General features: G+C 40.4%; 1 protein-coding gene across 1 annotated transcript in view; it reads left to right on the top strand.

Annotated features, from left to right (window-relative positions):
• The first annotated feature begins 5,661 nt into the window (after positions 1 to 5,661).
• Agps (alkylglycerone phosphate synthase) overlaps positions 5,662 to 11,353 on the top strand; it is a 128,100-nt gene continuing 122,408 nt past the window's right edge. Inside the window, exon 1 of the mRNA XM_005373401.2 lies at positions 5,662 to 6,015. Coding sequence (XP_005373458.1) covers positions 5,696 to 6,015 — 320 coding nt within the window. The 5' untranslated portion in view covers positions 5,662 to 5,695. The remainder of the gene's footprint in view (positions 6,016 to 11,353) is intronic.

Below are 11,353 nucleotides of genomic sequence, written 5' to 3'. Positions count from 1 at the left end.
TAATTATTTTGTATACAAACTTAAAACATGCTAGATCAAGGATATATCTGTAGGATTATATTCAGAGAAGCAATGTTCTGAAAGAACCTATTCAAAAAAGGATCCCTTTGGCAGAATTTGTTGGCCTCCTTCATATTCCTGCCTTGCAGTATGGCTATTGGTGGTTACCTGCAGGGTTTATTCTGGGGACATGTTCCCTACATTGGTTTCTCCTAGGGAGACCTTCTGGCATTAGTTGGCTGTCTTCCCATGACTTTGGCTGTTAGTTCATGGACTGATTTTGTTATTCATTTTACTGACCCTAAATACTTCTTGTCTCTCTCTAGCCCTGCATCATATTGACCCAAGTTAAAAAAATAGAAAAGGATAAAGATAGGCGTAAAAGAAAAAGATGGGGGGGGGGGCAGGAAAAGGCAGGTATTTACAAAAAAGCAAGAAATTAAGAAGATTAGGAAAAGCTCCAATATATCTTTGCTTAAAAATCCAATCGTGTAATATGTTGACATTCTACATGGTAGGTTTCAAAAACAGACATTGCTCGTTGCAGTAGCACAGCCAGGAGTGCAGTGGGAACAGTGCATGGGTGACTGATAGGTCACTTTAAACATCTGATTTAAAGTAGCTTTCCTGTCTCTTCAGGCTTCAAGGAGACATGACTGCTTGTGGTGGGAGGTAATGCCATGGTTCAGTTATACCAGAGAAAAATCTTCTTAGACTGTAAAAGGATAAGGATGGAAGAACCATTAGAGGTATGTGTACTCCTAATACATTCAACAGTAGCTTTCCTACAGCATAACCTAAGTCACTGGGGGGCAAAGTCAGTTTCCCTTCTCAGAAAAGAAAATACTAGGAAATGGTGTGTGGGGAAAAAGCTGAGGGCCACTTGGGGGAATTAATCAGGCTGAGAACTTTCACTGTAATTTTCCTGAATATAGAATAAAAATTCCTAAAGGAGTCTATCACTCTGAATTGGTCAAAGGCACTTAGCCAGAGCTAATTACAGGCTCCTGGGGACCACTGACTCTTGTCCCAACGGTCTTAAACCCAGCTCTCCCTGGGGTTCTAGAGGGATCTTAGTGCGTGGAATGATTCACCTCCAATCTTTGCCAGGAGGAATTCTTTTAATTAATGACAAAAACCAATTTCTGGAATAGGACAGAAAAGGTCTGTCTTTGAGAATAGCATTTGGCCTGTGTGTTGAATGCTGTTGGCCACAGTCCATAAAGATGACCAGACAAAGAGAACTAAGAAACCTGGAGGTATGAAAAATCCAAATGCTAGGATTGGAAGTAAATAATTTCCAAGCTATGATTTCACCTTGGGAATAACTGGCCCAGAACATCATTTAACTATTTACCACTGATCTAAATGCAATGATAAAAATAATTTGATGAAACTAAAATGAGGGTGAGGCTGAACTTACAAAGTAACTTAAAATCATGTTACATCACAAAAGTCACACTACATTCAGGGACCTCATCTATAGGAATTATGTTTCTGTTCATTCATGGATTCAATTTGGAAATTTTATTTTATTTATTTTTTATTTTTTGGTTTTTCTCCGGTACTGGGAACCGAACTCACGACCTTGCGCTTGCCAGGCAGGCGCCTTTGCCGCTGAGCTAAATCCCCAGCCCCTGGAAATTTGATTTTAAAGTACAGGAATGACTTTCAAAATGTGAGTGTAAGAAACCAAAAAAATGTTTCACATAGAATATATCAAAGCATGAAATTAGGCTTTAAATATCTTTGACAAATTGGTCTTATGAATGATGGCACTGCATATTTTTTAAATAGGAAAAGAACACACAAAATGTTACATGCCCAAGGCACAGAAGTACGGGGCTCCTGCAGACTAATTCTCGTGGGAACTTTATAATGTTTGGCATGCAGATGTCTAGAGTGTCCTCAATGAGTATTTTAGTGGGCACCTATAGAAATATTTTAGAGCTGCAGTTCTAAAGAGGCTGCCTGGAAACCTCTGTGGATCCCTGAGACCCTTTCAAGGATCAGCAAGGTCAAAACTATTTTCATAATAAGGCAGATGTTATTTGCCTTTTTCAATCTCATTCACTCATAAGTATAAAATGAAATCATCCAGAGGTTACATAGCATTCAATATCCAAACAGACAGAATTCAGAAGCAGATAGAGAATTCCAGCTGTCTTCTGTCAAGCCAGACATTAAAGAGACTTGCAAAAACGTAAAACAATAGGAAATTTTATGCTTTCTTTTCAGGGAAGTATAGCTATTTTACATTTACATATATTACCTATAATATCTTTTGGTTTGTCATTATTATTTTAAATAAATGGATAAATGTTTTAAATATTTTTCAATTTTAATTTCTAATATAATGAATAGGTAGGGAGATATGAACTCAAGCAGAATCTCTTTGGGAGTCTTAATTTTTAAGGTTGCAAAAAAAATCTTAAGAGACCAAAATGTTTTAACAATACATAGTCATTAGAGTAGCTAAGTAAGATAACAGTACACAACCAATAGAGTAGCTAAACTAACCAGACTGACATTAACACATACTAGAGCAATGGGAGCTTTCACATACTGCTGGGGTAGCAGATTTTGTATAGTCCCTTTGAAAAAAAATTGGCAATTCATTATCTATTAAAATTAAAATACACATACTTTATGACTTAGCAGTTCCATTCTTAGATGAATATTCAGCAGAAATTCATATATTCCACCTACAGACCTATACAAAAATTGTCATTTTATTCATAATACTACCAAACTGGAAACATTTCAATGTTCATTAACTGTAAAGGAGATCAACTCTGGAATAGGTGTTCAGTAAATACTATATAGCAAAGAGAATGCAATGCTTTATCAATGTACCTATCCTCCAAATGATGTAGTGTAAACATATGCTAATAAAAAATGAAAAAAAAAAGGATGAATCTCATAAAGATAACATTGAAAGAAACCACACACAGAAGTTTCCACTTATATAAATACAAAAACAAAACAAAACTGGGTCGAAAGGCATGCTTAGTAAACCATAAAGAAAAACAAAAAAAATATTTATCATAAAACACAGTACAGTGTTTACCTCAGCGAGCAGGACGTGTGAAGTAATGGGGAGAGAACATAAAGGGTACTTTCGGTTGCTGGCCGTGTTTCTTGACCTAGATGGGCAGTTACATGGGTGCTTGCTCTGTGATAATTAACACTTTGTTCTCCCTTCTCTGTGTTATAGTTCACAATAATAAAGGTATAAAATGCAAGAATCCTTATATTTAGGGATCATGGAGCAGCTCTGAGGATGAGTTATGAAAATCAGTGCATAAAAACATTTGGTACATGTTTTACGTTTCAAGAGTTAATCTTTCTTTTTTTCTTTTTTAATGGTTCTGGGGCTCAACGCTAGGCTCTTGTGTGTACCCAGCAAGAGCTCTACTGCTAAGCTCTACCTCTAGGCCCGTTTGATCCATCTTAAGACTTTTTTTGTGCCTCAAGTTAGAAGAGATACGATAAATGCAAAAAAAGGCACTCCATTTATTCCGCACATCATGTGTTCACCCTTTGTTTCTGCGATGTGTTTTGCTCTCCATTGGGATCCAGGTTATCACCAAGGGCCAGGTTTTAGGACTCAGAAGGTTCCATCTTACTGAGATGGCTCTCCTAACAGTGAGGTTTTGATTTTTGTGGGAATCATAAATATCTCAATGGATCAGGGTTGTCTGAAACGAGAAGTCTTTAGGATTATGCAGAGACACTGGAAGGCAGAGTCAGTTTTAACTTTTTATGATAATAGACAATTTCTGTAACTGACAGTGAAGTACTGAAGAGAGAAACTAGGCTCTTGTCATCAAATATGCAAGAGTACATATCCACTTGTCTGGTTATCAGAAAATGCCAAGCAGGAGCAGATTTACTGTGTTGACAGTGTGCACCAAAACAGGACTCATATATGAAAAAGTCAGAAATTAATGGCTTCTGGGCTTTAATATTTAACTATGCAAACCATAAAGATCCTCTTTTTCAGCTACAGAAACCTAGGGAAGTGCTACGTTGTCTCGTGTTCTGGTACCCATGAGTAGGGTCCTGAAAGCTATGGTAGCAGTCCCTGAAATTCTTCCCCAAACCTTCAGAACTAGGCGTACAGTTTATACCTAAGGTGAAAATTTGTCTTAAGAAGTTCAATTTTAGAATCTGCAAATGAACAAACAAAACCAAATCTACATAAGTTATTTATTTATTAATTGTGGTGCTAGGGACTGAACCCAGGTCTTTACACAGGCTGGGTCAGTGATCTATAACTGCACTACACCTCTAACCCCCACATAATTAAGTTTTAACTTACAATGTTAATACCCCAGAATTTTACTAGTAGAATAGCACAAGAGCATGAAAAATGTCTGGGATAACATGGAGTTATTTCAAATAAGCCTCTCAACTATCTCCTTTATCCTTTACTATAAATAATGAAACCTGTGCCATTGAGTTGCTGCAAAGATTGAGAAAAGCTTCCATATTCCTTGTCCTCCCCCCTCAACACTTTTTCAAATATAAAAAGCATTATCATGAGGGTTATATAAAAACACACTACAGTATGGAGTTGGCATTTCAACAGTAATTTGCCTGGTCCTTAATTGGTAGTTCTTAACCAGTCTGGGGCTCTTTAGAAGTTCACTGTAAAGAATTAATCTCAGTCCTGGAAGCCGGCAGGACCCTAGAGGTCAGCTGCGAGGATCTAGCCCTAGGTATAAGTGTTCTTTGGATTCCTCTCTCCTCTGCTAATGTTTTTCTTTTCACTAGAACAACTGAAGGTGGTGACACGATGGAGAATGACAACGGCCAATGCAAGTGGGGATTTTTGTTTGAACTATTAAGCAGGACACTGGCTGAAAAGGGTTGTGAGATTTCTCTGTGAGATTTAAATCTTATGAGATTTCCCTGATTCACTAAGTGTCACCTCTTAGGAATGAAGACAATTTGTAAATAACAGAATGAAGAACAGCTCTTACCCAATTTTATCTTTAATGATAAAAAACTTCGCCTCTGTTAGGGCGAGGAAGCGCGCAGAACCCAAAACTGAATGGAAAGAGGAATTAACTCAGTGTTAAGCATTTCCTAGCTGTAGGACCTAGAAAAATCTAGATATATATATCTCGAGCTTCAGTTTTTGCATCTCTCAAATCGAGATTACTGGAGATCTAGCGTTAAGCACAACGCGAGGCACGAAGCTGGCGATGAGAAAATGATAGCCCTGTGAACGAATGGCTGGAGTCAATGAGGATCAGCGCCGAGTAACTGCAGGGTGTGTGTGTGTGTGTGTGGCGGTGGGGGAGAAGCAGAGGTGGAAGAGTAACTGGATCTCTTTCAGGAAAGGAAGCTGCCGGTTCCCCGGGAAGATCCACCACAACCCCGCACTTCTGCAGCTCAGAGGCTGCTGCACCCGAAGGCGCTTTTAGAGGCCCAGGCCACACCCTAGGACCCCACCCAGGCCACACCCCACGATACTGCAGAGCGGCTTGCGGTTTGGCTCCCGGACCTGCCCCGCCCGGGCTGGGCCAATCCCGGTGGGCTGGAACTCACCTGCGGGGCAGGTGAGCGCTGCGGAGGCGGGGCCGCGGCCGCGGGCGCGGGGGGCGGGCGCAGAGAAAGTGAAGCTCCCGGCGCATGGCACCCGCCGCCCAGTTGCCGCGGTGGCTGCCGGGATGCGCCGCAGCGAATGGTCGCGCCGGGCGCCGCTCTGAGTGACCTTTCACCCGCGCCCAGCGGTCCGGAGCGGCGGCACAAGGCGGAAGCCATGGCGGAGGCGGCGGCTGCAGCGGGAGAGACGGGTGCGAGCTCCGGCTCTGCGGCGGAACGGGACCCGGACCGGGACCGCGCTGGGCGGCGGCTGCGCGTTCTCTCGGGCCATCTGCTGGGCCGGCCCCGGGAGGCGCTGAGTACCAATGAGTGCAAGGCGCGGAGAGCCGCGTCGGCCGCCACGGCGGCGCCCACGGCCACTCCCGCCGCGCCGGAGTCGGGCATCATCCCCAAGAAGCGGTGAGTAGCGGTCTGTGGAAGGCGCTGGTGGCCAGGGGCCAGGCCGGGCCTGTGCGGCGGGAGGGCACCGGGAGGTGGGAAGAGAGTTGACACGGGTGGGCGGAAGGCATTTGGGTCCCTGAAAGTCCGAGCTCATCTCTTCCGAGGAGGAGTGGACGAGACTCTGGACGCTGTCGGGAAGGGGGCGGGATGGGGTGATGGATTTTGGTCACTATTTGTAGGTAGCTGAACCGATGCCAGGAATTCATTCTCAGTCATGAATGAGTATATTGGGGGCTAAGGTCTTTGAGTGCGTAGTGGGAGCTCTATTATGCTTTCCCGAGGAGATTTAGGTTTGTACGAGATGATCACAAGGATTCTTCTAATTCGCGAAACACTGGGTGCCGGGGTGGCGAGGGTGGAAAGGGGGCCAGTGATGCTCCGCACAAAGGTGCTGACTGGTTTCTGTGAGGTAGGCTTCCGCTTCCTTAGGGGCCATGGTTTTCTACTTTGGGGGAGGAAACTGATGAGTAAGAAGCGATAAACTGCAGACGAACACTAGATAGTGATTTAGAGCGCGATGGTATCTCTACAGCGCTAGAAGACAGGTTTGTATGAATGAGAAGTGTTTGTAAGAAATCTTAATTTCTGACTTTTTGGGGAAAACTCTGATGAAAGCTACTGGGAGAAGGTGTTTTCAGACGTGTAGCTTTGTCAGCGTGGGGTAACTTTGGGAGTGAAAAAAGGATGTTGCTAATGTTAATTTGTATTTTCAAAGTACCAGGGATTGTGCTAAATCTGTTATTTCTTGTACTCTTTCCGAAGCGGAGGTAGGTGCAGTTTTCTCCCATTTTATAGATGATGAAATGTAAAAATGATTTAACAAGTCTGCTGCAGGCTTATGTGTATTGTGTGGCAGGTTAGAATTCCAAAAACACATCAGGTTGACCTCAGTGCCCAGTGACAAATCATTAATTCAACATGTATGAGTCCTATACCACATACATACAGTACTAGCAGTACCGAGATTTTGAAATGTAATATTTACTTTTAAGGAAGTAATAGTCTGCTAAGTAAAGTTATAGTATAGTGTGATAAGAAACTTAACTGGTAATTGTAGTGCATAGTTATTTACCCAGCTTTGGGTATGTGTTAGGGAAAAGACGTTCTTGAATAAAAATTGTCTAAGTAAATTTTGAAATTTATAATGGAAATAGCCTGCCAAAGAGGAAAAATGTCTGGGGAGACAAACATGTTCATAGGTTAAAAAAGTGAGAGGCAGTAACGGAACTGTTGTGAGTTTAGAGGGGCAGGAGCATAACAAAGACAAGGGATAAGGACTTGAGAGGTGAAACTTCACAGGATTTTTTTGCAGGGCAAAACATGGTTAGACTTACCTTTCAGAAAGGTCACAGTGGGACCAGATTGAAGAAGGTTGAGCAGTGTAGCAATAGAATGGCTGGGAATCTAGACCTGAGTTTGAAGTCCGCTAAGCAACTTCACCTCTATGACTTTGGATAAATGAGCTTCTCCCAGAGCTTCAGGCCCCTCATTTTAAAAAATAGGTATCATAATTTCTGATTTGCAGTATTGCCGCGAGAATGGAAAAATGCAAAGTTAAATGATCAAATGCTTAGTACAGTACCTGTTACATAACCCGTCAACAAAGAGTAACATCAATTTTCATTGTGTCCAAAGACAACAGAGACCAGTTAGAAGTCTGTTATTTCAATGAGGAATGCTGGGATCCTGAAGTAAGGTATACTGTTGGGAATAGGCAACCTATTTGGAAAACAAAATTGAGAGGTACATTTTCTAGAATCTGGTCACTTAATGGTAAGAGAGGGAAAAATCAAGGGTCATATCCTATACTCTGCTACACTGATGTTATATTAGCTGTTACTGCATTTGTGACTTTTCACTTTTCTTAATGGCTTCATGATCATATATATCTACTCATCTGCATACAAGTGTGTGCATTTATATGCAGATTTGTGCTACTAGAATTAAATAAGGAGGGCACATTTTCCTTTTGGTTTGATTTAGTAGCTTTGGTTTGTGGGAGAAAAAATAGAAACGTTTGTATTAGGGAAATAGATGAGGTTTCTCACAGTTGAAGGTGTCTTGTCTAGGGTTCCCTGTCTGTCTGCTCCAGGGTACCTGTGTGGCTAGTCCACGGGCTGAAGACACCAGGAGCTCAGGCACAACTATAGCCCATTTGTGACAATAGATCACAGCTGAGGGGAAGCTCTGGTCTTTGGTTGAAGGTTAGATGAGTAGTGATAAAATTTAGTCCTACACAAGAATACTTTGAAGTTTAAGCAAAGTACTGTTTTCACTAAACATAAATTACACTAACTTGTGTTAGATGGAACATCAAAAATGTCCTCAGAGAGTGATCTACTTGATTATTCGTGGGAAATCTAGGTCTGTGTTTTACTTCTTACTGCGTAGTTGGGCCTCATATTGCGTGCAACAGAGCCGAGCCCGTAGGGAAGACAAATCAGGAGTAAGACAGGCCAATATGGTGTGATTACAACCGTGTCTTTGAAATCATTTTGGTGTTGTGTGTATTACGCCTTCTCTTTCATGAATGATGATATTGGTTGTAATTGTTTTATTTTATTGATTATTCTTAGATTCATCAATGGACTTGGAGTAGTGACTTTTTGAAACTCGATGCTTTCATTTCTGTTATAAAAAATAGTCACTCATACATTAGTGAGCATTTACACAGTGGTTGCTTTAATTACAGGTAATTCTTTAAGCACCAGAGATAAAGAGATGAACAGTCCTTGGCCTCAAAGAATTCACAGTCTAGGAAAAGAGATAATGTGTTCCAGTAGTTTAATTAGAACCACTGTAGATAAAGGTGCAATAAAGCACAAAGAAAAGAGTGTTATACTGTGCGGTATATGGAATCAGGGGAAGCTTTCTGGTGAAGTTCTGAAATACCGGTGATAGAGATGGGGATTTAGCTCTGTAGTGCAGTGCTTACCCAGCATATATAAAGCCCTGGCTTTTAGCCCCAGCGCTGTAAAATTAAAAATAATTAAAAAAATACTGCTGATAGTTTGGTAGGTTGATTGAATGGATAGTGAGGAAAGTTTATATTTCAGACACAGAGAACAGCATATGGCAAAACAAGGGAGTGTGAAGGTACATGTTGTATTTAGGTCACTAGACATTTCATTGTTGATGGAGGTGGCAGGTTGTAGAGGTCTTTGCCCTGAGAGTCATCAATCCGTTTATTCATTCATGCCTTCATACAGGTAACATACTATAGTGAACCAAAACTGTGCCTTTATGGAACTTATCTACCAAGTGGAGAGGAGATGGTGAACAGACAGTGTGGTATGTCAGATGGTAATCAACGTAAATGAACAAAAATGATGGGGACAGGATGCAGAGATGGTGGTGAACCCTTGAAGGAATTAAGCTGGTCACACACTCGAACAGATGGAGTTTAGGTTTGAGAGAAGTCACTCAGGCTGCAGTGTTAAGAATGGAGAGGAGAAGGGTTAAGATGGACAGACAGAGATCATTTGGTCGGTATGTGGCACAATAGGTGACACGTAATGAGTGATCCACTTGATTATGGGAAATGATTCGTGATGAATAAGGAAGGATTAAACTGAGAGCATGGCAGTGAGAGTGGGAAGGAAAGGAGGAGTTTTAGAATTTTGGAAGTTAGTGCATTAGGTAATGCTTTAATATTAAGTCACTGAATGGCATAAGAGTTTAGAGATCAAATAAAAATAGAAAATAGATGAGAATCCTGAGGGATGTGAACATTTAATAAGGACGATAAACCAAAACCTGTGTCTTATCATATGGTCTCCTGTGAGTTGGTCCAGTTACTTCTGGCCAGAAACATATTCTCATTATTTGAGTTGCTGAGCAGTTTTAGGGCAACAGTTTACTTTTGGACCCCTCCACCTTTTTAAGTGTATGTTACTCAGTGTATAGTTTTTCTTTTTTTTTTTTTTTTTTAACCTTGATTCTGGATGCCATTTTGGATTCCTAAATCATAGTAAATGTCAGTCACATATGTTGACATTTTTATGGCTTGGTTTTAGATTTTTTCAGTTAAAAAGAAAAAAGCTGTTAGTCAGGCATGGTGGTGCATTCCTGTAATCCCAACACTTGGGAGGCTAAGGCAGAAGGCCATGAATTTGAGGCCACCCTTGGCTACATAGTGAGTTCAGCCTGGACCACATAGAGAGACCCTGTCTCAAAAAAAAAAAAAAAAAAAAAGCTATTAAAATGTTACAAATAAAGAGTAAGAAAAAACACAGAGAAATCATTTTTTGACTTCTGTCCCTCCACATTGTTAACCACTTTCCCAACTGTACTGTGGTTTCAACCTTATTGTGGTTTGTGTTTGTGAGAACTGCTCTTTGGCAAATTTTGCAGAAGTTATAAGCTCTTCTGGGTCAGATCAAAAGAATATTATGTTAAAGAATTCTGCTAGTTAAATTACTTGCTTATACTTTATTTACATAAAAATATATTATTTAACATTTACCACAGCTTTGATGTTTCCAGAAGGAATAAACCTGAGTTAAGCTCTTGTAACTCTTCCCAGAGGACATTCTCAAGCCTGTAAGTGTGATATATCTCTGAGGCAAAGATTATTTGCACAAATGACTGAACTTCAACATTAGTTGACAAAATTAGAGCCTACATTGATAGTTATGTTGAATGAAATATCATACTGTGAATTCCTAGCTAGGAATTTTCGTGATAATAGTGATAGAAGTTTTAATTTAAATAAAATAGGCATCATTCCTATTTTATTGCATGCATTATCTCATTTAATTCTCACAACAACTCTGAAAAGTAAGTGATACTACATGTAGATTTTCTTGTGGAAAACCCAGGATCAGAGGAAAAAAGAAGAGGTCATGGAGAATTAGTTTGCTGCTTGGTTTTAGGATATCTTTGCACTGCACATGAAAAAAAACCCTGAAGACTATGGTTATTTGGTATTATTCTCTTCTAGATTGGGTTTTAAGATGAACCAGACCTCAAATAGACTTCTTTATGTCAGGAATTTACTGTAGAGCCACCTACTTGTTGTCAGTTAATAGAACTCTCTGGGAATAAATGATCTGTTTTTAGGTAGCAAAGGAATAGAATGCTGCTGCAGTCAGATGAGACACTTCATGGAACACTTAAGCAAGTATTTTTTAAATTTTATTTTGTTATTATTGAACAGATAACTTCTGCTGATCATCAGATTAGTTTGTTAATTTCAACGCTAAACTAAATCAAATGATCCTGAGTAGAGTCTGCCCTCTTTGCTTAAAGTAGTAATTGTCTTGCAATAGTAATCTCTTTTTTTTTTTTTTTTTTT

The sequence above is a fragment of the Chinchilla lanigera genome, unplaced genomic scaffold, assembly GCF_000276665.1.
Source record: "Chinchilla lanigera isolate Chin_1 unplaced genomic scaffold, ChiLan1.0 scaffold00002, whole genome shotgun sequence".
Lineage (NCBI taxonomy): Eukaryota > Metazoa > Chordata > Mammalia > Rodentia > Chinchillidae > Chinchilla > Chinchilla lanigera.
This window is presented reverse-complemented; position numbering and strand designations above follow the sequence as displayed.